Source organism: Cryptotermes secundus, unplaced genomic scaffold, assembly GCF_002891405.2.
Source record: "Cryptotermes secundus unplaced genomic scaffold, Csec_1.0 scaffold70, whole genome shotgun sequence".
In the NCBI taxonomy this organism is placed as follows: Eukaryota; Metazoa; Arthropoda; class Insecta; order Blattodea; family Kalotermitidae; genus Cryptotermes; species Cryptotermes secundus.
The window spans coordinates 3,192,022-3,219,179 of NW_019734964.1; the positions used below are offsets into that span (position 1 = coordinate 3,192,022).

Below are 27,158 nucleotides of genomic sequence, written 5' to 3' on the forward strand. Positions count from 1 at the left end.
AAAAGAAGAAATGTGAAAAATGTGCGCCTTATATTCAAAATAATACGGTATGAAGCCCATCTTCTCAATTTGCTTGCTCTTGCATTGACTAACTCTTAATTCTGAATTTGGAATTAGACTTACATCCTGTAATTTTGTAAATATGGCAACTCTGACGTCAGAATGAGGGGGTTTCAATGCTGCTAACCTTGCACGCTGAACAACTCTGCGCTGGAGTATTCATATCCGGTTTGTGTTCGGACTTGCTGAATACCTGTGTTGGTGTGTTGGTGTGCCAGCAGCATTGAATTGGAATATTCAGTTCTGCTTCCTCGATGAACTGTGAATGTTAGGCGTTATGACGTCTGCAGTTAGAGGAACTGCCATAACAGTTGCTAGTCAGGGTTCCTTCTAATCAGCAGTTCCACATGTTACCTGCGCTAAACTATTTTAACTTGAAACTTCGCCACATAACTGAGAGAAGTACAAGGGATCCTCAGATACAAAATATTCTAAACCGATTAGATCCCGTTGCTTCAGCGGTTACTTACTTACTTACTAATGGAGCTGAGCCCTTCTTGAGGAGCCACCAATTCTGCACCTACTCAGGAATTTCCCAACATTTTATGGAACCCGAAGGTTCATTACCGTGTTCACAAGAGTCCTTCACTGGTCCATATCCTGAGCCAGATCAATCTCCCTAAGATCCATATTAATATTGTCCAACTACCTACGCCTTGGTCTTCCCAGTGGTTTCTTTCCTTCTGGTGTTCCCACCAATATCCTATATATATTCCTCTTCGCTCCCATTCGTGCTGCATGCTCTTCCCACCTCGTTATCGAGCGGTTATGAGATATTAATTGCTGTAGGTTCCAATTCCACGGAGTTCTTGAGGCAAACATATATAAATCATTATCGGCCGATTACTCCTGCTGTTTAATCTGTTATTGTTCATAACTTTGTCTTCATCACAGTTTGGTGCAGAAGCTGGCAACCTCTTTCGGGGACCGTGAAAAGGCAGCATCTTATATTTTGGACTCCTTAACGAATTTCCTTCAACCTCATATTTTCATATCTATATATTTTCTGAAGAATTGTTTTGGAATGAGCTTAAATTCCCAACAAACTGGGTAAAACTTTTTTCTCCTAGAAATTATTATTAATACCGACATCTCTCCATCATTATTGTCACGTGTCTCACAGTGACTAAAGACGGGGTTCGGATTGGTAATTGGATTTATTAACCATCAACAGGTCATAACTACAAATATTTAACACACTGTTGCTGATTTACACAATTTACAACCACTCCACGCTAACCTTCTCATTCTGTATCCACTAGTCTTCACTATCCGTTTCTTGGCAACGGATTCATAACACATGAACCTTAGAAGTCTCACTAAATCGCACCTCCCAACATCAGTGCACTACTTGAAGCACACATGAAGTTAATCACACGTTAAGAGTTCACAGGCCGATTTCCTGTACTCTTCTGTACTCCTAGTTCCGATTCGCTCTGACTTACAGCTCACGGCTCTCGTTATTCTTATAGCCGCGGAACGGACATGGATTTGCAGTAAACATATCACGTGATCGTTATCCAGCAGTCTATTGGCGAGTCTGTCGGATCTACAGACAACACAGCGTTCTCTGCTGTTGCGTGTTGGGCCCTGTTTACAGAGCTGTTGCCTGGAAACGCGTTGATAAATTTCATTACAATGTTATTATTTATCCGATGTTTGCGTGACTAGTAGGGTTGTGAAACGAGGGTCGCACAATTCTTAGACAATCGGCTCACAGTTGGCGATAAGCCTGTCAGCCTTACGCGCCAGCCGGCCGCCCTTTAATCCAGGAAGATTCCTAGTACTCATTTCTGTTAGAGGCTGAGTCGACCACAGCGCCGTAATGCGGCTGGAAGGATTAGATCAATTGAAAAAAGATATAGTGACCTCATCGGGACTTGAACCCCTCGACCTTCCGGATAGTAACATAGTGCCTCAACCAACTTCCCTTAATAATTATGGTACATTTTATATGTACAAATTATTATGTCGAGTTTGATAACTATTGATTAGTTATTGGTAATGAGTTATTCAACATTTGTACGAATAAGAACTATATGAAAAAACTATTAAATTACTGTAAAATGATAACAGGTGCTGTAGGCAGTACATCCAGAACATCCCCATGTTTTGGAATATGTATATGCCACTATGCCAGAGGAAACTCAATACACAGAACTGCTTCCCTGCATCAGAGGCAGACGTCAGTGTAGATGAAGCACGTCTTTTCAAATGATTTAACTCGTGCGGTTGTACTGAAAGTAGAAGACAGTGATAAATCCACATAATTGAAAGCACGGAATGAATTATGGGCGTTTAAATCTATACTGAGTGAAAAACTAGGTTGATAAATTCTGTGTTAGTCAGACCTTTCTTATCCAACAAGAACTAGATTAACTAAGGAGATGTGACCTTTAAAAATTTAACAGACCGAAGAACATATTCACTTTAGGCATATCCCAGTATTCCATTAAACTTCATTATAAGATTAGTAAGACCGCGAAGCATAAACTAGATATACTTTATTGCATTAAGCTCCAGTGAACAGGGTACAACTCTCGCGAAAATTAATATTTCGTCTAGTCCCTCAAGGCGGTAAAAAAAGTAAAGATATCCCTGTAACAGGCTGTGGAGGCCCATGGGGTTGTGGGATGTTGAGCCTCCCACATTTTCTAGACAATGTTCTCACAGATGGCTGTGAGGTCAACTTTACGCACCCGTCACCCTTTACCCCCAAGAACATTCCTGGTTCTAATTTCTGTTAGAGGCTAAGTCGACGCCAGGGCTATAGTGCGACTGGAAGGATTAGGTAAATTGAAAAATTTAGTGACCTCATCAGGAATCGAATCCACGACCTTCCGACTTGTAGCGTAGTGCCTCAACCAACTACGCTCCCTCGTGCCTTTTCTTCACAGCCATCATGACCGAAATGTTGGTTATTTATTATTTTACACTGCGCCCCGAAACACTTGGGTAGGGTGAAGGACCTACATTAACAACAGATATTACACATACACAAAGGCCTTTATAATAATGCACTTTAAAGTCATGGGGTGTAGGTATGATATTGGTAAAAGATGTGAGAACTATTAATAAAGTTATTGTAATATTTAGAGTGCGCAAAATGTCTCGTCATATCCTGTGTAAGTCATCAGAATTTTAATCTGTAAATTAGGTCTCTGTCGATTTTCGAGAAGCAAATTTGTTTAATTGTACCTGACAATCATTATGAAATTTAGGTAAAATCTTCCATATCTCCCTTCATGACCTCTCGTACCCATAACGCTAATTTGCAATCGCATATTCATTTTGGTATGCCATTTTCTTATCTGCAAAAACAATATTTCATACTTTTAACACAAAAAGGAAGGGGAAAAAAAGAAAATAGAAGTCGGAAACAAAAAGAGAGGGGCAGGGAGACGTCATACTTGCTTGCGGTCCGTCTGCACGAGGATGATATCTACGCATGCCCGAACATGAAACCTAAATTACGAGCCTAATAAGTTAACGCTGTAGGCCGTTAATTAAGGATGTGACATGGAAATAAATTACATTAAAACTGTTAAGCTCACTTCTTGATTCTGCGTTATAGCGAGGCGTAGGGTTTTGGACATGCCCTAAGGACAGTAGTGGTTTCTGCAAGTTGTGAACACGAAATCCCAAAACGAACCGCCGTTCCGTACGTCACATAGGACGTCCGAGTTTCGAAACTTCGCGATGTTGATCGTGTCCTCTTCCCGCGCCATATGTTCTACTAGAAGTGAGGGATTTAATTCGCTCCATTTCAGATTCGTCCATAAATAAAATATGCAGAATTAAATATATTAAGAATTAAATGCAGTCAAATGACATACGAAACTTCGGGTTTGGATACTATCATATTGTGATGTATAGAGTCGTTATTATGCAACGACTCGGTAAACGCATTCACGCGGAAACAAACGCGTGCAACAATAGGACATGAATTGCTAGGTAACGGATCAGTAAACACGCCTCCTTCACAATAGATGCTGTGTTTTCTGTGTGTCCATGCAATGTTATTATAAAGAAATGTTAAGCAGCCTAACGTGAAGTGAGGAGTCGAGTTTTGAGACCCCAGCCTGCCAGGATATGAGCTTGGGAGCAGAGGAATTGAACTGAGTCGAGTCTTCGGATAGGCAGTTGCAGAATAATAGCTAGAAAGGAATTAGGCTGCGGAAAGAAGATTCTGTGTGTCATTTGAAGTGACAGTGAGACTGTTATAAATCCGTTGCCTGGATAAGACAAATGAAGACTGAGAACCCTACTGCGTGTGTGACGGTGAGTTGTGAAGTGTGTAGAACAGCGATAGCGCTGTATTGTCTATAGTTCCGAGTACTATGAATAAGGTGTCATTAAATCCAATCATCCAATCTAGAACCCGTCTTTTAAGTCAGGCGTACATCCCCTACACGTGACAGTATTTACTCCATAATCAGGAGGCTTCTAATCTTGTCTAAGGAGACCGGAAGATTTTCCGTAGTTCACCTCAATCCCCCCAGGAAAATTATTTGAATGATATCCAGTCTCTCCTGCACGTCCATTGCAGTTCTTCATTGCAATCCTACTGTCATCCTAAGCTGTAGAGTGAGCATTGTGCCGCGGTAAATTAATGGAGTCAGCCTGTCGCGAGTACGTCACCGGGACGATCTACCAAGGCGGCAAGTCTGAGTCAATTATTTATAAATTTCTAAACGCCAAGGAAAATGTGGGAGGGTGATGAGGATGTATAACCATTCAGGGAAGTGAGATCTGAGCGTGAGAATTGAATTAAACTGGCTCAAGGTCGTGTGTACATAAATGATCTGAAATCTTAATTTTTCATTGCCTTTATTTTATTCCACATAATTCTCACTTAAATTTGAGGAAGAAACTAGTGAAATGCTACATTTGGAGCATAGCTCTGTATGGGGCTGAAACATGGACACTTAGGGCAGTAGATCAGAAACATCTGGAAAGTTTCGAAATGTGGTGTTGGAGAAGGATGGAGAAGATCAGTTGGACCGATTATGTGAGAAATGAAGAAGTGTTAATTAGAGTCAGTGAGCAGAGGAATATCCTACACGAAATAAGAAAACGGAAGGCTAATTGGATTGGTCATGTTTTACGCAGAAACTGCCTTCTAAAAGAAGTTATTGAAGGAAAGATAGAGGGGCGGATAGAAGTGACAAGAAGACGAGGAAGAAGACGTAAGAAGATGCTGGATGACCTTGGGGACAGAAGAGGATACTGTCATTTGAAGGAGAAAGCTCTAGATCGAATTAAGTGGAGGAATGTTTTGGAAGAGACTGTGGACCTGTCGTCTGACAGATTACTGATAATGATGAATTCTCACCCCACTCCCCATTACTGTTTCATTTTACTTGAAAACTTGAAGTTCTTTAGTCCCCCCCCCCGCCTTTGGCACTACAGCCCCAGTGGGCCTAGGCCTACCTCCATAAACTTCTCCGTTTCGGTTTTTATAGATCTTTACATATTCGGTAGGACTCCTTGGTCTTGTGATCAGCTCGTCGCAAAGCCTCTACCTGTACACAAACAGAAAAACGCACACACACAAACTAAACATCCATCCCCTGAGTGGGATTCGAACCCACGATCCCGGTTTCCAAGCGAGCGAAGACAGTGCATGCCTTAGACCGCTCGGCTACCGTGACCGGCGTTCAGTTTTAACATTTATAATTGTATTTTGATGTTATTAACACCTTAAAATATTTATAATTATTAACTCTTTGTATACAAATGAATCTGAGAGGATGAAACTTATATCGTGTTGGCCACGATATGTTTGCCATATATATCATAAACTGAAAAGTAGATTTTTTATTACGTATTATACACTCTTATCCAGTCATTATTTCTGATTATCGCCAAAAGAATACCGTTAAACTATTCTAAAATTTTACATTTAATGGTTAAAATACATTCGTATTTAGCAGGAATGTAATTAACCTGATCGGTATATCTAGCTCCCTTTCCGATCGGACTCCCTTCAACACATTGCCCCTGTGACTTTTATCGCTCAATATCTTGATATTGTGGGAATATGCATTTTGTATTACAAGCATTTACACAAAACTGCTTCAATATATTCACTTTCACTTATGACCCTGGTAGTTGTGTCGTCTTCAAACCCATGAACATTAAAGTTCTTGTGGTGTCGGCTCCTGGTCCTTTTTCCAGTAACTCAGAGGTTTTACTGAGAACTTGTCATCAATAGGATAAGCGATAAAATGTTCCATCTTGACGTCTTTTGTCTGCAAGAGGTTTGTGAGAGCAAGACATATGTGGAGAGCAAGTTTTCTTTTGTTATGAAGTTGTAGTGAAGTTTGGAGAACATTGTGGCGCCCTGGGTTATGTTGCTTGCTAATCCCCTTTTCGTTTTCTTTCTTACTTGGCTACTGTCACTCTGCTTCTTACTGATAAACTTGTTTTTTCTCTATGAACTATGCGGATACAAAAAGCACACTTCAACAAAAGCGACTTGGATATCAGATCTACTTTTTGTAGTAGATACAGAGCTGTTCACTGTGTATACTAGCAGAAGTGAGCTGCACACTGAGGATTAGTTTTGGTCTTCATGGGAATATGTGAATATTTTCATACGTGTTAATTATAAAGTTGCTTTACAGGTGCAAAAAGATTCCTGGCTGTTATGATGTTATGGCCCGACGAAGGGAGATTTTAAACTCCGGGGCTCCAAGGCGTCCCTTCAAACTGTCGCAAACATAAAGTTGGTAAACAAACACAGCTTTCCGAACTATGGCAAGTGTCGCTTGGAAACGCTGAACCAGCAGTTGCGACAGGTGCAGCAGTTCTTACAGTTATTGAGGTATGAAGAAATGCTGACTCGCAGAAGTGTTCCTTAGGTCGGTGAGTGTGGGCAGTCGAATGGCAAACATTTACCGGTTGCTAAGTTCGGCTGTGCCGCCGAGCTAACTATCGCACGGCAGACAGAAACCCATATCAAGAGGGCCGTGGGACTCGGGGGGGGGACAGTTGAATGGCAAACATTTACCACTTGCTAAGTTAGGCTATGCCGCCGCGCTAACTGTCGCACGGCAGACAGAAACCCATACCAAGAGGGCCGTGGGACTCGGGGCTGTACCGCACTCTTCTGCAGCCAGAGTAAGTGAATCCGCTCCGTGATGCTGACGGCCAGAGAGGTGCTTATAGGGCCCGGCCTGAGGCTAGATAAATATGAAATTATGTAACTGAGCCCAACCCCAAATGAGTGCGTAGACAGTGTAAATAAACGTAGGCAACAGCGGATCCTTCAGTGTTGGAAGTTTATTCTGCAGAACCCCAGACACCGGAGAACCAGAAACGCTACCTGAAGGAATATGTGGAGCTAAATTCGACCATGAACTCTGAACCTCCTCCTTGAAGGTTTCCCCCAGTCTACACTGCACCTTTAAGCGGGTAGTGGTTTCCAGGACGGTTGACGCAACACAGACTGCCACCCGAGAGCGTAGAGCAAGTGATAGCAGTTGTTGTAGGATAACAGACCACACTTTTAACACTGCTGTCAAGTTTGGGATAGTACAACTCTGCATAACACTGGATTTTCTAATAATAATGATAATAAACCACCTCAGCCAATATTGACAATATAATCCCAAATTTTCTTGTGCATAATACCCCAGTGGCGACCCGTCCCTGGCTGAAGAAGTCGGGTCCCACCAGCACCTAACGCCTCTGTGTTTGAAAAGTGTTTTGAGTGATTTGTGATATATTTTTTATTTAGCATGACGAAACAAGTCCGTCGATTGTTTTCTAATTGTATTTCGTTTTTTAGGGTGTGAAAGTTTTTTCTTGGTCCACAGACAATTTCGTAAACTAATTCAATGAAATCGAACCCTACTCGAGAATCTCCCAGTTCCGGAGCTGCTCAGGAATTTTCCAATATTTTGCGGAACCTGAAGGTTCATTAATGTTTTCACAGGAGCCCCCCCACCGTAAGTCCCTACCCTGAACCAGACCAGTCCAGCCAGTACCACATCATCGTATTTCTCTAAGGGCGAGGGCATAAAAAGGAAACTGGCAACCGCAACGCAACCGCAATTTCCAAGAGCTGTTATCAGTCTTGAGTTGAACACTGTTACTGAATGGAGCAGCACAAATTGAGGAAACTGCGTTGCCCTTTCCTCAATTTGCTCCGCTCCATTCAGTAACAGTGTTCAACTCAAGACTGATAGCAGTTGTCGGAAATTGCGGTTGCGTTGCGGTTGCCAGTTTCCTTGGTGTGCCCTTGCCCTAGGATTCATTATAATAAGATGTTACAGTCTCCTCTCTCAAATCTGAATTATTGTTACTTAGACCGGGACATTCTAGCCCTTTGCGTTTTTTTATTGCTAGTGGTGTGGGACTAAGTCCCTTGTACTGCGTCCACTTCTGGCCTATTGTACCAGCCCCAGATGATAGGTGAGGGTGATTGTGGAGCAATTGGTGGAATGAAGATTGGCAGGGAAACCAAAGTACTGGGAGAAAACCTCCCCCAGCCCCACTTTTTCCACCACAAATCCCATTTGACCAGACCCGGGATGGAACCCGGGCCGCCGTGGTGGGAAGCACTTTGGGGTTACATACTCCTGTGTATGTTCGCATTTCTCCCATTTGCCTGATCTCGGGTTGGTATCCTTCCTGTTGCAGGCAATAAGTTATTCGGCTACACCGCGAGAAAAACCTGATGACGTGAGTTTCTAGTATTTATGCTTTTCGTAAAAAAAGTAAAGGTATCTCTGTAACAGGCCATGGAGGCCCATAGGGTTGTGAGACGTTGAGGTACCCACATTTTCTAGACAATCGGTTCATAGATGGCGGCAAGTTTGTCAGCCCTACGCACCGGCCGCCCTTTACCCCCAGGATGATTCCTGGTACTCTTTCGTGTTAGAGGCTGAGTCGACCCCAGGGCCATACTGCGGCTGGAAGGATTAGGTCAATTGAAAAAAATCAATGACCTTATTGGGACTTGAACCTTCGACCTTCCGGCTTGTAGCATAGTGCTGTGCTTTTCGTAGGATATTAAATAAGTTTATGTATCTAATGCCTGTTTATTCGAGCGACGAGCTTCAGTCTCAACACGGTTGAAAGTTTATCAACATGTTAAAGCAAGCCGACGAAATAGAGTCAAACTAATTTTAAAGAAAATAGAAAAAATGTTTGGAGTGATTCAGTGTCACACGAATCTTCTTATTTGTTATTATAGAAGAGTTAATAGGAAGGCGAAAGGAGTATATTCGGGCGCCTCCAATAATCGATATAAACAGTATATTATTTGGCCTCTACGCATCACTGTTCAGATACCTGTGTCTGCTAGTCTGTCTGTACGATTACGCGTCTGGCAGAGAACACAGATGAGCCCACAGGGTATTTCATCCAAATAATATATAAAAGTTCATATCGTACCTCACAGGAAACACATTACATCTGCACTACAAAACTCGAACTGTTAATTCAGTTTGTTGTGTGGTCACTGTTTATTGTGAGAAACAGACGCGGCTCAAAAATAACTTCTGTGTGCACAGTGCAAAATTTTACGTTGTTAAAGCAGATGATGTATATAGTAACCACCTGGCTTTAAATACTTAATCAGATATATTATTCTTATTTACTTACTTACTTCCTTACTCATGGAACTGAGCCCTTCTTGAGGAGCCGCCAATTATGCAGCTACTGAAGAATTTCCCAGCATTTTATGGAACCCAAAGGTTCATCACCGTGTTCACAATTGCCCTCCACTGGTCCCTATCCTCAGCCAGATCTCTCCAATACATACCATCCCATCCTATCTCTCTAAAATCCATTTTAATATTGTCCATCCAAGTACTCCTTGGTCTTCCCAGTGGTCTCTTTCCTTCTGGCTCTCCCACCAATATCCTATATGCATTCATTTTTTCCCGAATTCGTTCTACATGTCCTGTCCACCTCATCCTCCCTGACTTGATCATTTTAATTTTGCATGGTTACTGCAACTCTTTAATGTAAGATGTATCTGACGAAACTTTCTGAAAGAAAGAAATTTGTAGAAGTTGTTTCTGACTAAAATCTACTTTAAAAAATGTGGGATTTATAATGACCATCTCACTCTGAAGCTCAAGTAGGCTGTCAGAAATACAGGGAGAAGTAATTCAAGGGAAACAGGCGGCAGGTTGTGCCCCTCAGAAAACCCATGTTCTCTTCGAACTACCTAGCGTTACGTCCAGAAGATTAAACTCTTCACAATTACTGCCGTGGAAACCCAATTCCAATGTGTTTCATGCATGTTTCTTTGCGTATACATGTTTAGGATCTGCTTAACATACTGCATTATTGATTTGTGTTAGCACATCCAGTGAAATGGTTCATTGTTCATTTCTTCTTCATATTACCTGGCGCTACAGCCCTTTGTGAGCCTTGGCCTCCATGATAATAGTCTTCTCTCCGAGGCTGTCATCCAAGTTTTCCTAACAATTTATGTTTTTAACAGCGTTGAGGTTGTCAGCCTCATGCCTCAACCCCCAACCTGGAGGACCTGGGTATCTCCTTTGGTCATGCTTATCATCTTTGATCCGTTCGGCATGGGAAGCCCTACTGGTAACATATGTTACCTCCGGCTCTCGGGTTCATTTCGGCACGCAATCCCCACCACTGCGACAAAGTAGAGATGCAGCGCGGGGTCTTTGTTCATTTAACGTTTTGGTTTCATTAACTTTACGGCAGTTTGTATGCAGTTTGTAGAAATTTCTATTCAAAGATTCTTCTTTGGTATTCCCTGGAAGTTAATCTCTTCTGAGTCAATATATTACAACGTAAAAGACAATCATAAATGTTGAGGTCCTTCGCATCCGCTAAAGTTAAGAAAACAAATTTGATTTCTCTTCTCACCGATTTGAAACTTAAACTTTATCCATAACCCTGCGTCAGAGATTTCCTGCTATGGTGCGGAAAGTCTGTACAACGCTCTTCTTAATGACTGTGGACGATGACCTCATTCGGTCGGTACTTTCGTTTCAGTTCTTTTTTCTATTGGCCAATAAATACAACAAATTGCTTTCCTTTCTTATGATTTGTTTCCTTGACGTGTTTTTATTTCCTTCCCTTCTTCCATGTCCATTTATCGCACTCAGTACGCCAGAGATATTGGTTGGGCATGGTTGCCTATAGCACAGGTTCCTCAAAAGACTCCTTATATACAGAGGGTCCAGCTATTCACTCCGGTCTTAACAATTACATGTAAGGCAAAGTTGCCCTGTACTTAATACGTCATGAAGGCGTATGGGGGAGTGGATATATAGACCCAAGTTTTCTTGACCTCGACACTAGCTGGAAGAAATTGGTCAGCTTCTCCCCCCGGTTGTTTAACCCTCGAGGAAAGAGCCCCTGGTACCCATTGGATAGGAGGTTGGATGGACCCCAGAGTCAGCCTGGACGGCATGGAGAAGTGAAAATTCTCGAACTCCGAACCCTTGGTCGTCGAAACCGTAGCCAGTCGCTATACCGATTACGCTATCCCGGCTCCACATATGCTGAACTTAAACTGAAAGGAAAGGCAATTAGGTAAGTCACTCCGTAATGTGTTGAGAATTAGTGTGGGGTGCCGCTAGCTTCATAACAACGTCATTGGACCTTTTCCCGTTGCTGAGAACACGAGCCTTGGAAATGTTTCTTTATATGCTTGGGACATTATCTTTTCGTACATGGAAGTAAATGAGACTTAAGTCTCTCAGCAAGCTGGAGCACCGTCTCATTACACAGCAACATTAGACCCGCTTCTCGAAGCAGTGCTAACGACTTTACATTCTGGAATATGACACCTTGTCGTCCGTTGAAAGTCAACGGAAGTATCGGAGGCAACATATTCTTCAGGGGCAGCTGTCTTTCGACGGATTACGCGGTGTTACATTCCAGGAGGCAGAACTCGTCAGCTTCATTCTTGATGTACTCAATGAGAGTTCTGGTGGGCATTTGATTCGGAGGGAGGTCGAGTTGCATGGTTTCAGAGGTCACGATATTTGACGCCCCCCGAATTTTTTTTTGTGGGCTTATGTCAAATGTACCTCTTATGAACGAAGCGGCCATGTTGCAAACAGACGAACCCAAATAACTGAACAACACAGCTGTTGAAACGGTAACGCCAAAGATCCGAGCCGTGTGTGGGATAGCGTAGTCGGTATAACGACTGGCTACGTGCTGGACGACCAAGGGGTCGGAGTTCGAGTCCCGGTAGGGTCAAGAATTTTCTCTTCACATCGCCCTGACCAGCTCTGAAGTTCACCCAACATCCTATACATTGGAAATCGGGAGCTCTTTTCCCTAGGGCTAAAGCCAAGGTCAAGAACATGTGGATCTATTAATCCACTCCCCATTGGCCTTCATGGGGCAGTGCTTAATTAGTTAAGCACAAGGACAACTTTGCCTTTTACTTTTACCCAAAATGATATTGGCTAAGAAAATATAGCCTCTGAAAACTGCAGAGTGCTTCTCTGACCATTCTATATAAATCGTGCAGGCAAGAAACGTATCACCATTTATCGGCTGGAGAATTCAATATAAGAAGATTATAGTTTACTATTCGTGTCGCCAAACATTGATGTGCAAGTGACTGCACTCTCACTGTTTAGTCAGGAGAAATTTTAAATATTTTAATAATTATAAAGATACATATTTTATCATCATGTCTGTACGTCTTTGCAAAGTGATAGGCTGAAGATTAAAACAAAATTAAAATATCAATGCAATGGGAAAATGTGAGAAAGAACGGAGTCAGAATATGATTAATTATACAGTGTTCACATAAGAGTGCTTTCCGCCGTCTGTCTGAAATGTTTTTTAAAGCTTCAACTTAGTTTTTAACTTGTAACTTCATAATTTAATATTTCAAGGAAATGCTAAAAGCGATGTATAATATACTTAATACTAACAATCAAATCTTTTGTGTGTATATATATATATACTTACATTTCACGAAATAAAGGGGATACAGTAGTTTTACATATTAATATCTACACGTAAAGAAATGGCTGAAGGTGGTTGAATCGTGCCTAAGTCTTAAGTTACTTAAAATACATTCAGTTGTACTCAACGTAAAACCAAAAGCATACTCAGAATTCTGTCCAGAAATTGTTTACTGAAATAAATGATCCTGCTTTCCCTTCTATGAGCATTAATTGGACCGAACTCTGCTCCTTCTTATTATCTGTACCATCTTTATCAATGTCTTCCTGAATTACGTCGTTCTCTTGGTTGTTATTGTAGCAGGAGAACGTAAACATGTTCAAGTAGACACAGTGCTACAGGAAGGGAAGGAACTGTAGAAAATGAGGCACAGGTAAGTAGCACATGAGATAATAAATATCATAGAAAATAATAAAGTAAAAAATTTGTGAAAATAAAGAATTGAAGATAAATTGGGTCATAAAAAGAAGTGACGAAAATAGGGAATAAGACGAGGAACGAATATCAGAATGCAGTATCCTTATGTAATGATCTGAGTTGCATTTTAAAATGTATTTAAAATTCGTTTTAGTTCGAATTACTAAGTTTTCAACTAAATTAAATTTATTGGAAAATTTTGTGTGATACAAATGAATTATTTCAAAATTACGTTTCCTATTTACAAACCGAAAAAAAGGCGGACGGATGGGGTCAAAATGTTGGATATAAGGAAAAAATGCGATCGGTGAAGAAAAATTAGGAAATATTTAGAGATATTTTATGTATGCTAGAAGTTATGGATAACAGAGTGGTAAAATTGAACGGGACATCGAAGGATGCAGGTGTTACTTGTTGCAAGGCGTTTGCTTAGAAGGACTGATAGAATAGCTTATGGCCTGGCCGAAATTAGAAAGCGTTTCCTCCTTAATACACGGCAGCATTGCATTCACAGGAGGAAAATAAGTGAGAAGAAACAAAGAAAATGCCAAAATAAACAAAGGAAGACAAATACAATTAAAAGGAAATGAAAAAACTGATCAAAGAAGATAACTAGCTAGCTAGCTAACTAACTAAATTCATGCAAATGAGTCCTTTTGGGGAATCCAGCAGTTTCTCATCTGCACCAAAAGTCTCCAGCAATTTGCGGGAACCGAAGGTTCATTATCTTACTCACAAAAGTCCACCAGTCCACTCTGCGCCAGATGAACCCAGTCCATAACTCCGTCATGTTTTTCAAAGATAGTTTTCAGTGTTATCCCTTTTGTGTCTAGAACTTCCGAGCGGTCACTTTCCTTCAGGTTTTGCTTCTAAAATTCTGTATGCACACCATTCCCAAGCGTACCACATGCTGTATCCATCCCAACCTCTGTTAGATTTTGCGAGGAGTACAAATTGTAGAACAACTCATTATGCGGATTTCTGAAACCTCGTATTATTTCCCTCATCTCAGATTCAAATATTCCCTCAAGCACCCTTAGTCTGCGTTCTTTAAGAAAAATTAATTATAAAGAAGGGCAAGGCAATAAGTAATAAAAGGTGAAGGATTACGGAAGAAAGGAGACACGACAAAAGGAAAACACGGGATACGTAACGTAAGAAATGAAGGTGATGAAACGGAAATGACAGTTTAATACGTCGCCCCTACTGCGGATGTAATGAGAACGTTCAGGTTTTCAGTTGAACCCTGACGTTTTCTTTATTAAACTTGGGGGAACCATGTTAATTTAATAAGGGCATTACTCTCTGTTTTTATGCTTGAACTAGTGGGAAGATCTGCTAATGGTTCCGCTTAAGAAACACATTTATCATCTTGATTTGCTTTTGACTTTAAACTGCTGTTTTAAAGTTATACTTAATATACAGAGGCTGTGGAGTGAAGAAGAGGGGGCAACGACTTTTCTACCATTAAGAATATATAGCTCATAATTAGCACTGCTTACCTTTTAATCTGAGGAGAGTCACAAACAACAGTTGATATTTTTACAATTAAGTTTATTTCAGCCCAATGTGACATATAATGCCTTCACCACTTCAGCACTTAGTTACATAACATGTTTCGATTCTTAATGAATCATCATCAGAGGTATACCACTAGATCAGGAACCCACCAATACGTAAATGTTTTTATAAGACTGTATACACATAAAACATTTATAATGCTCACTATATGTAGTTGTTAATTTTCCATTGTCGAAATAGATGTTTGACGTAAAATTTTATAAATAAGAACATTCTTGAAGTATATTACTTAGAAGTGACGTAGTTGCAATCACTTCCATAAAGGATATTTTTAAAATGTAATTTTCCACTTCACTGTATATAAAATTCAATTTGTTTCACCACAGCAGCATTTCTTTACGTTAAAATTAACAACTACATATAGTGAACATCATAAATGTTTTAAGTGTATATAGTCTTATAAAAACATTTACGTATTGGTGGGTTCCTGATCGTAGCGGTATACCTCCGATGATGATTCATTAAGAATCGCAAACATGTTAGGTAACTAAGTGCTGAAGGGGTGAAGGCATTATATGTCACATTGGGCTGAAATAAACTTAATTGTAAACTTAATAGTGTGACGGACCAGAAAGAAAGAAATCAAAAACAGTTTATATGTTTATTCCTAATTTGTTCTTTGAACAGAAGGCACAAAATCATCGCAAATGTAATTGTATTGTGACTCCTTTCTATAATATAAAGTTCCTACTGACCTGAGAGTATGAAACAGAAATACAAAAATTACTTCATTCCAACAACACTTTCCATCACACTGAATTTTACATAAATGATGTCATTCCCAGTTCTTTTGAAATGATTGAACAGGGCTAAATAGAAAGTTCGTTCTTTCTGTGATGAAGCTTACTCTCTCGTTTCGATGATTTTGGACATCATTAGCAGAAACGGCCGAAGACAAGCAAAAGGAATATCTGATTATTCCGAGAAAAGTTATATAACAAACAATACAAAGGGTGCAATATTGATTGCCAAAATCGAACTGAAGACACGTGATTTTCTCCTACGTTGACATTCATAAATTATTCGATTAAAATAAAAATAACGCAAATAAAACTCAGAACATATAATACTGTTTGATGTTAGTCCATAAGCGAGTCTATAAGCTTACGCATAAAGGCGCGTCCACATTACTCGTGCTCGTGCTTGCCAGGCTTGTGCTCGTCGGGAGACTCGTCTGGCTTTTTCTTGTGCTCGTAAATCTTCGTCCACACTACTTCAGTTGCTCGCCAGGCTTCGGCGCGTGAAGATCCGTATATTTACTCGTAGTGTGTATAGGCTGTAGTCCTATTTTAATTTATTTGCTATAGTTTTTAAATTACAAATTTAAAATTTGCTTGTCCCGTGACTTGTCATATCGTCCACATTACTCGCGAGCGTAGCGAGTCACACGAGCACGAGAAATGTGGACGCGCCTTAAGAAATAAACATTAATGAATCGCCTCTATAACGGAAGAAATATTGTCCCATAAGGAATGATAATAAATCAGTGCAAAATTAGAGAAGTTCATATGTTTTTAATCATAAGTAGGCCTGAGTAATGGAAAGGCTCACGTTTTATAATGTACAATTTCATCACCCTTCTTTAATCAACACCATAAGACAACGACACGAAGTGTATACATTACAAGGAGCCCCTTCATGTGACTTACAACACTTTTTCCCAAACTTACAGGCCGTTATGAAGGAGCAGTGACCTTGGGCCGATCAACGCATTTCAGAAACTAAAATTTCTGTTTTACATTACATGTCAGATAGTAATAATGGGGGGTTTGTGGTTTATTCAGTCTCTGCAGATGAACGTCAGTATTATAACCTTTACATGGGCCCACAGCAGCTTGCTTCTAAATTCCCATCTACTCAACACATTCTGGTAGCTTGTTCACAAGCTCCTTTTTAAAATACATTTTAATATCATCCTCCTGTCAAAATTATAAATTGAGTGAAATTAATCAATGCAAATAAATATTGAGTGTACATTAAGTAAATTAAATAAGAAACATCCAATTTTTAAGCGTATAAATAAATGAACGTTTTAGTATACATTTTATGCAGTATGGCAGTTTTGGCGTAGACAAAACACTTGATGATGGCAGCTTGAGGGCGGAACATGTCGTAAGGAGAAGGAATAAAAGTGAAAATAGTTGCAACGAGGACTGAATATATTGTGTGTTTTTAAAGATATATAAATACAACAGAATGCTTAAATATAATATTTAAAATATTAATATCTTGTTCAGTGTTCACGAAATTGTGTGCCGGTGGCCAATGCCGGTCCATTCAATTATATATATATAATATTATTATTATTTCCAATTCTACTACTGGTCAAAGTCGGCGGTAGTCACCAATATTAGCTAGTCCCTTATTTTCCTCGAAGAGGAGGTCCCATTTCGAAACATATAAGATGTGTTTGAACGAACAAAAACATGGTCATATATCCCGAGGGCGCCCGAAATTAAGAATGACTGTGCTGTCGAAGACCAGCAGAAAAATGCTGCTCTTCTAGTTAGACTTTTAAATGCATAATTTATAAATTCAGCATGACTATTGCACATCAGTTAAAGGCTTTTATGCTCAAATGGCATAATATTCATGTTAAGTTTTCAATTCTTTTTGCTGGGTTTATGGGGTTTTACGAGCTCAGTTCTGTTTTGTGCTTCACATCTCCAGGCACCCACTATGCCTCCAGTTTTGACAAGTGTCTGCTAGACTATGAAGATGTAGAACACTGGACTAGAAGTCTGCTAAGGGCCTCTCCACCCAGGCGAAATGTTTGTAAAAGCGTCGGTCCTCGGTTGTGTTTTAAGGAAATTCGTTAAAATCGGAAATTTAATTTTGATATCAATCTATCTCTCTGTCTGTCAATCTATCTGTCTATATATCCACTTTCTATCTATATATTTATCTGTCTGTAAACCCCTTTGTTGTACCTTGGCTGCTTTTTTAGTTTTTTTTCCCTACTGGGTTGAATTATTTCGCTTTCGAAATAAATAATTCAACAAAAGAATAGAAATACGAAAAAGAAAGAAGCTACGGCCATAATTATAATATTAATAAGAATAACATCATACAGACACGTACCGTGCGCCAATTCCGTACACTCAGCACTGAAGTTTTTGTCCCATTCCTGCAAAAATATCCTACGTCTTTGTACTCTGAAAGCATCGTGAACAAACATTCATCCACCTTAGAATTGCAGGTGACACAGTCGTTATTCATAAAGGTAAAAGTTTCTGTGTTAACATCGTCACTATTAGAGAGGAAGTGAAGAGGAAATCCCAAATACCCTTTCCGTTTAGATAAACGTTATGTAATTTATGTAATGTAAATTTATGTTGTAGCTTACGATCACTTACCTTGACATCCTTCCCTCTTCGCCTTGTATAATATTTTCCCCATCTCGTTCCAAGCTGTATACGCATAGCTGAGGTAACAATATTGTCACATTTACGAGTGACTATAGACGGGTTTTGGATTAGTAATTGTATATATATATCATAACTACACGGAACTATAGCGCTTTTGCTACTTCAAACATTCTGCAGTTCATTACGTCACGTAATGCCATCTCAGTCTGCTGTGTTTCCACCAGTCGTTGCCCAGTGACGGATCTCAACAATGTCAACTGCTTCCCTGCTCACGTTCTTACTGGCTGACGCCTGCGTACCACAACTCCCCAATTGTCCTGATTATAACATCTCGGCAAAATCTCGTAGAAAACAGTTCCTCTGTTGCGTTCGCATCTGTTGGGATGCCCACATGATCACTACTTAGCCATTGCCTAGCAACAGTAGTTGTTTATAGAGTAATTACTTAGCGAGGATGTTGTATAGCTGCTTATTCCCTGGTCGTTGCCTAGCAGCGGGTCTACATTTCACAATACATATACTTGCCACTTTCTCTTTCGAGTGTTTCTTACTTGGCTTATTCTTCTTATTCTTCCCAGAGTCCGAGGAAGCGAAAACAATTTGGAATGTGAGGCTAGAAGAAGAATATCTCTTAAATCTTATATTTATCTAAATAATATTGAAATATACAGTTGCTGCCTCTACAAAGCACACTTCCTCCCATAACAAGGACCAGTAAGTTCACGCCGTTTAAAATGTAGCAGCTGTCTGTTCTGAGAATCATAGGAAACATACAAATATTTTCTGCTGATAAAATTCAGAGCTTTTGAATGTTAAAATCCATCAGAGGTACCGTCTATCTGAATGTTTTCAGTGCATTTTCTCGATCCGTGCAAGCAAATACCAGGATAGCACCCTGAATGAACCACAACAGCTTCCTTCCCAATCCTATCCATTTCATGATTCATCAGTCATCCTACAACTCTGCGTTTTACAGTCTCAGATAATTAGAGCATCGTAAAATTACGAACACAACATTTAAAGATACAACGGTCACTGCACAGTGCCAGCTGGGTCTGACGATATATATATATACGATATATATATATACACGTAGACGCAGGTATCCATGTTACACCGGTCCTCAAGGCACAGCAGTTCATGACTGGAAGTTGAAGTCAAGCGAACAGCGGAGAGCACATCAGAACTCTGCTGTAGACATATACATACATAATCCTGAACGTGCCCTTTCACTAGACCTTGTCTGAAACACTGACAGTTCGCACGATCCGAAGTTTCAGCATCCTGACGATATAGGAGTGACGTATATATCACGGAATTTCTTACGAAATATCCTAAATAATTTGTAGGATTTGAGGTTCTCACATCGCTGGTTATGAAGGGTCCTGTCTTCAGGAACACAAAGCCGTATAGTCCGTTGGAAGTAAGTCGACGTTTCGGGCGAGTATATCGCCTCCATCTTCAGAATCGAAGAATAAACTAAGCAAGAAACCGGAATGAGAGCAGGTCTCTTTGCCATATACTTTCATGCTGGTTTCTTGCTTGGCGTATTCCTTGATTCTGAAGATGGAGGCGATATCTTCCCCGAAACACCGGTTTCATTTCAACGGACTACATGGCGTTGTATCCCAGAAGCTAAGTAATTCATTCTTCTTTTATGTAAAATTTTTTGAACAATATCTTTACAATTGCTTGTAATTTCTGTGAAGACGCTGCTACCAGTCTGCCAAACTACTGTACATAGTTTCAAGCCTAAGACGATTCTAATTCTTCCCTCGAAGGTCGCAGTGAGATGATTTAGAAGAATTGAATAACTTGCGTTGAAATTTGAGATTCTCGTGGGCGCAACGACTTTTCTGCTCTGTGATGGCCGGTAGTCTTGCAGATCATTGCCGACGTTTCGTTAGAACATTGATAACGGTCTAACAGACTTTATATCATCACATTAAAAAAGGCAGTATACTTTGTAAGATTACATTCTGTAAGAAGTAAATGTACATTTAGTCAGCTGGATGGTAAATATTTTTCAAGTTCGGTAAATTTGTTCTTATTTTAAATCATAATGACAATTCTTTGTCTTGATTTTATGTATCAAAACAAAATTAGAGTGCGATTTCTAAAATTTATCAACTCCAAATCAGATAATTTTATAAGAGCGCCCAAAAAGTTCCGAAGACTTAATGGATTTTGAAAGTGATCTCAAATTTTACAATTACATTTTCATTGCTTTTAATAAATATAATAAATACTGGTAAGGTAAATTTTATGTCATGACGAAGGGCAGTCAAAGGAAATGGGGGCGGGTCGGTGTGCGTACATTTATTTGGGCCCCTCTGTATTTAGGAGAGAATAAAAATCTCGGTCATAGATGTCGACGATACCAGAATCCAAGAATGACAGTGCTGGCGAGGACCAGCAACAATTAACCTCCCTCCCTCCCTCCCTCCCTCCACATTTCCTCTAATCGCATCGTGCACAGAATCAACGTTGCACAACTCCGGCTGCTGGTACAGCGGACTACAACAGCCGAGTAATGAATCCAAATCAAGTAACGGCCCGGTCACGCTCTGTGATCAAGGGTGGTCGATAGCCGAGGTCCGGAACTGTGTGCCGGGTTGCTTGTCCTACAGGCGCCACGTCCCTAATCCATAGACGCGTGGTCAGATTACGCCTACTCTCCGCGCCATTATCGACTCCGTTTTCAAAGCAAACAAATGAATTACCAAACAACTATAATCGTAGCCACTTTAAACGAAACACATTTTATTGAAAGTGAAATACTACAAAGTTAAGTTCTGGGAAGAACTATTCGGCTGCCCACCTACTAAGACACGGATCGCATAGAAAACGACGTTTCCAACAGTTCTTCTATTTTTTCCATGTGTATTTGTTGCAGCGTTTACGTTTTTACCTAGCCGTTGCCTAGCAACGGCAGAGGGATTCTCGTACAGACTCACAAACTGGTGGAAGGGATTTATTATATAAGCCGTTATGATGCGCTTCGGAGCTCTGATATACGTGCCAAGTTTCATAAAGATTAATTCAGGCATTTAAAAGTTGATAAGGAAGATACACAGACACATAGCATGGTTATCTCATAAGTTTAATTATTATTTTTTCGAAATATGGAAATTGGGCTAAATACAAATAAACAGATATAGTTTAAGACCCACAAACTGATGGGAGAGATTTATGAAATAAGCTGTTGCGATGGGCTCGGGCTCCAGGATATACATACCAGATTTCATAAATATTGCTTCAGGCATTTGAAAGTTGATAAGACAGATACACAGATATATAGCATGGTTATCTCGTAACACTACTTTTATTTTTTAATATGGAATTTGGACTAAAATACAAATAAAAATATGTAGTTTAAAATGTGAACTCTTGTGTGTAGGTCAAATTTTACTGTACAGTTTCACATGCCGTCATAAAGAGATCAGTATGTATGTGACAGTGGTTTGTTTCTCTTTCCACAATAAGATATGACAACTCTGTGCTGGCAACACGGCTATCTATTCACTTCGCAACACTTTCAATAATTGTTTCCGTTGCATACAGATGTTCAGATGAAACTTGAAGTGTGAATTCCGTTTCCTTTTACGTATTCACTCTACGGTCACTACTGAAGGCAACTTAACTTCCTTACATAGATTGTTACGTTTAATTTTTCGGTGATTTTTATTCGCATAGTGGGAGGTGGAGTCCAGTTGGTCCACTCGGCACGTCGACCACTGATTGGCCTATTGTATCTGCCCCGGGTGATTATGGTGATGGAGAATTTGGTGGAATGAAGATTGGCAGGGTAAACCGAAGTACTCGGAGAAAACCCGCCCCAGCGCCACTTTGTCCACCACAAATCCCACTTGCCCAGACCCGGGTTCGAACCCAGGCCGCCGCGATGGGAAGCCAGCGACTAACCGCTTGAGCTATTGCGCGGCCTTAATTTTGTTGTTAGTCGCTTATATCTACTTCGGGTTTTCGTATTTCCACAGGCCGTTATGCCGTTATTCCCAGATACATCTCTCACTTGTTACTGTCACTTTAAACTGCTTTCTTCTGTTGCTTTGCTTTCTTGTAATTACTGTACTTGAGGGTGGTGGAGACGGTCTCTAATTTTGAAAGCAGCAGCTACAGAATTTGATAGATGATTTGGAACAATCTACTCATAAGTAAAAAATAGTCACTTAAGAATTGAAACTCCACATGACAGTTTATGTCGACTGATCAAATTACAGAGGATGATTTGGGCGAAGGCAGGAAGAAAATGGCTATAAAAATTTAGTCCGAATACCTGAAGGAAAGAATTCACTTGGAAGATCTAGACGTAGATGATAGGATAATATTAGAAAGGATTCTAAACAAACAGGATATGTGTGTCTGATCTGGAAACTGGATCTGTTTCCGTCCTCAGGTGAGGGAAGACACCTACTCTGTTGGGTCCCTTAAAAGAGCTAACCTTAATCACTGGACAACCGATGTCACAAAACACTAAGGCTATGAACACCTGAGACCAGGCTAAGTCCATGAGAGCTAACAGTAAAAATATACACTAAAAATTGTTTCAAGCAAGCACATGCGTGGAACCAGGATAGATAGGGAGGTAGAAATTTATTTAGAATCCGGACGATGGACAAAGTCCAAAAACACGGTATCTTTATGTATTATTTTAATTTGTTTAGCATAGAAATCTTTGTATTATAAATGAAGTTTAATCGGAAGTTCGCGGGTTCAAGGCCCGATGAGTTGACTAGATTTTTTTAATTGACCTAATCCTTCCAGCAGCACTATGGCCCTGGAGTCGACTCAACCTCTAACAGAAATGAGTACCAGGAATATTCTTGGGGGTAAAGGGCGGCCGGTGCTTAAGGCTGACAACCTCACCGCCATCTGTGAGCCGACTGTTTAGAAAATTGGGGGATCTCAGCATCACATAAACCTATGGGCCTCCACGGCCTGTTACAGGGATAGCGTAAAATTTATTTATATGATGTTGAAATTCAATAAATTTTGTATAGAAATATACTGTATATGAAATATTCGATTCCATTTCTGACCTCAAAATTTAATATGTAGTACTGAACCACAGGACCAGAATATTGTTTAATATCACTATTTTGGAATTTAATATGTTATGGCGTGAAGGGGGGCGTGCAGGTAATCCCCACCGCTTCCACCGCTGTTACACTCTTACGTCCTTACTACAGGGGTGGATGGGTTATCTCACCGCTGTCTTCACTGTTATGCCGTCGCTACACCTCTATTTTGCCGTGGTGACAGGGGGCGTGGAAGTATCCCGCTCTGTCACCCGGTTTAGTATGCTGCCACCATCTTGTTATTTCAAGAAATCTAGTAAACTTATCATAGCTTGCGTCACTGTCCTGGCTTAACTCGCAGTTCACCGGGGCGTTGGGAGGTCCTGGAGTTGTCAAGGAAGAGGGTAACGCTCAAGGAAATGTTGGGTTGAATTAAACGCGTACACATTCCTATCCTATTCTATTTACCTACGTCGTTATATACACTATATACACACTGTGCCGACGTTTGTCGGTTCGTCTTACATTGGGAATAACCCTGCAGCGCCTCATCATTTCTACCTCTTGGCACCCTGCTGTCGGGTGTTCTACGTCTGGGAATCACTGAATGAACCTAGTCCATCTGGTTAGCCTGTCTTTCCCTGGGGTTTACACTTTACAATTATCACTGTTACACTTAATGTTCATGGCTATATGAAGATGGTTTCACTTACTTGAGCTGAGGAAGAAGAGGCTCACCATCACCAACCAGCGTCCACTCATGGCCACAAAGGTAATACTAATGTATTAATGACATTAATAATATTATAATATAAGAATTGAATTGCATTGAATTGTCCTGAATTATCCGATAGAATGATTCGTCTAGGGTTTATATAACCTCTGGTTGCTGACTCGTCGTGTTCCGGGTATATTGGTCCTCCTACTCTGACGTGATTTTGGGTCGGTGTGGCTCGATTATTGGTTGTCGATCGAGAAGGGGTTGGCTCTTTTGGCTGTGCCGCCTTCTCCTACTCAGCGTTTTCCGTCTGCCATAGTGCTTATGACCTACTTCATATAGCTCTTCCTCAGCGTCAGCGTTATTACGCTGCCGCGTTAACATTCTGATTAGTCAGGAATTGCTTGTACACTTCCTTGTAAACCCAAGCTTCCCGGTTCATGTCCTCATTACTGTTTTTTAATCTTACAGTCTAATTATTGTGATTCCAAATTTACCCAAAAACTACATCTGCATGTACGTAACCTTTGATCCATCACATAATATATTGTCACGTGCTGGGTAGGTCACGCGAAAAATAACTTCACTCCATTCTGGATCTAGCGAATTTATTGCACATTCGCTCTTACATTTACACAATTTACAATCTCACAATTACTGCCATCGGCAGTATCACAAATACTTCTCCTGTAGTCATTTACATACACTCGATACAACTCAATAACAATGGACTTCAACTCACTCCGGCGAATGTTAGACTGCACCTGACTGACTACTCTCTCTCACTGACGAATACTCCTGTTATATAGCTTCCGCACTGACAACGCAGAAAACAGTTACATGGTAGCTACCACTGTTGCGTAACTTTGCAACCTACCGTTTATCAAGGGTCTGTCTTCGTGGTAACTCGTTCCACCTCCCGTTGTCCAGCAACGGTTAGACATGTCACAATATATATATATAAAGAAGTCTGGTCATTAGGTAGGCAGTAAAAATTTAAGGCCATCAGCCCGGAGACATATTTAACGATCGACAGGCACTAATCATATTTAGGTTTCATGTTGACTGGAATGTTGTTTGAGAATGAAACGCCCGTCGAAATACTTGAACCGAAGACGGATAAAGTAAATACTGAACTTGTGATGCTGTACAAGCATACAGAGGGGACATGCATGATTTGTATGCATTACTTAATATTTTAAGGTGAAAGAATCTGATAAGCAAATGACCAGTTGAACAATAAATTTATTTTCATTTTGGGAAACATTTTTTTTATTCAGTGTACAAAGACGTGTGATAGTAGGACTTCGACACCAAGAGGAAATTAGAGAAGGTGACTGTTTGAGCATGTCTTAGGCCACGACGTGGCCGCGCCATAGCTCGAGCGATTAGTCGCTGGCTTCCCACCGCGGCGGCCCGGGTTCGATCCCGGGTCTGGGCAAGTGGGATTTGTGGTGGACAAAGTGGTGCTGGGGCAGGTTTTCTCCGAGTACTTCGGTTTCCCCTGCCAATTTTCATTCCACCAATTGCTCCACAATCACCCTCACCTATCATCTGGGGCTGGTACAATAGGCCAGAAGTGGCCGCAGTACAAGGGACTTAGTCCCACCCCACTAGCATTAAAAAAAATAGACCGCTACGTGCAGGTAGATAAATCCAAGACGTGAACATAAAATAGAAAACAGGACCTTAAGGACCCTGTGAATTTAGAGATACACCAACTGCAGAAGCTTATTAATCTAATAGTCTTTAAGATTTGAAATTCTCACAACGATGATTATGAGATGTGTTATCTTCTATAATTCGTTGAAAGTCGACTGACGTTTCGGAGAACATATAGCCTCCATCATCAAGGTTGAAGAATAAGCTGAGCAAGGAACAGCATGGTCCACCAATCAAGCGGTCTCTTCCTGCTTCATGCTGTTTTCTTGCTTACCTTAGTCTTCAGCCCTCAAGTTCAAGGCGACGTGTTCCTCCGAAACGTCATTTGATTTTCAAAGGGGTACACGGCGTTACGTCCCAGAAGCTGATATCCAGTGTTTTTATAGCAAAGGCTGGATTCTCTATCTTACAATTCCTTGCACAGTGTCAGTAAAGTTGCAGGCGGTGTCAAAGGACATAAAACCTCGATTTGCTTTCATGACGTCATGATTGTTTAGATTTGTAGTCCCCAGATAACTTACTTGCTGGGTGCTGATGTCCGTTTTCACTGTTCTGCTATACTAGGAAAAATGTTAATTGAAAATAGACCGTTCACTTCGTTTCAAAATTGCTTTAGAACTTCACGAATATAAATTGTACCGAAACGTGTAGTCGCATACTGGGGAACGGTTTGCGTAGTGAACATGTTCTTGTTGTTATGTGTGTTACGTCGTGCATTCCCCAGGGGCTCTAGAAATTGATGAGTTGGCCACCGCTGGAGAGAGCTCTAAATTCTCTGTGTGCCACTTTGTTATTTGTGTGTATTCCAACACTTGATGAATGCTCCGTTATGTGCGATAAAGAAATGAGCTGCATGCATTGCATGTGTGTTGAAACTTCGTAACATACACTGTGAGGCTCTAGGATCTTCTGTCTGTTGAACCGAATGTCAACGCAAGATTCAGAACGATAACCCGGAGCATCAGAAAGTATAATAAATATATATAATAATTGAACATATAAATGCATGGCATATCAAATTTAGGAAAAGAAGTATTTAAACTTATTTTAGAAGGCCGGCTGCGCCATAGCTCAAGCGGTTAGTCGCTGTCTTCCCACCGCGGCGGCCCGGGTTCGATCCCAGGTCTGGTCAAGTTGAATTTGTGGTGGGCAAAGAGGCGCCGTTGCAGGTTTTCTCCGAGTACTTCAGTTTCCCCTGCCAATCTTCATTCCACCAAATTCTCCATCATAATCACCTGGGGCAGGTACAGTAGCCCAATCAGTGGCCGCCGTGCCGAGTGGCCCCAGCTGGACTCCACCCCCACTAAGCGAATTAAAAAAAATAATTTAGAAGGTCAAACTGAATAATGAGGAGCTTCATAACATGTACTGTTTTTTTTC

General features: G+C 40.6%; 2 protein-coding genes across 2 annotated transcripts in view; one reads left to right on the forward strand and one right to left on the reverse strand.

Moving 5' to 3' along the window:
• Positions 1-27,158, forward strand: part of LOC111869049 (neuropeptide CCHamide-1 receptor) — a 324,526-nt gene that overhangs the window by 34,756 nt on the left and 262,612 nt on the right. The window lies entirely within an intron of this gene.
• On the reverse strand, positions 1,324-24,231 carry LOC117282672. The gene is made up of 3 exons (XM_033753265.1): positions 24,112-24,231; positions 2,121-2,297; positions 1,324-1,669 (listed from the first exon to the last, which is right to left on the reverse strand). Exons 1-3 carry the CDS (start codon positions 24,158-24,160, stop codon positions 1,566-1,568), a joined length of 330 nt encoding a protein of 109 aa, XP_033609156.1. The 5' UTR covers positions 24,161-24,231; the 3' UTR covers positions 1,324-1,565.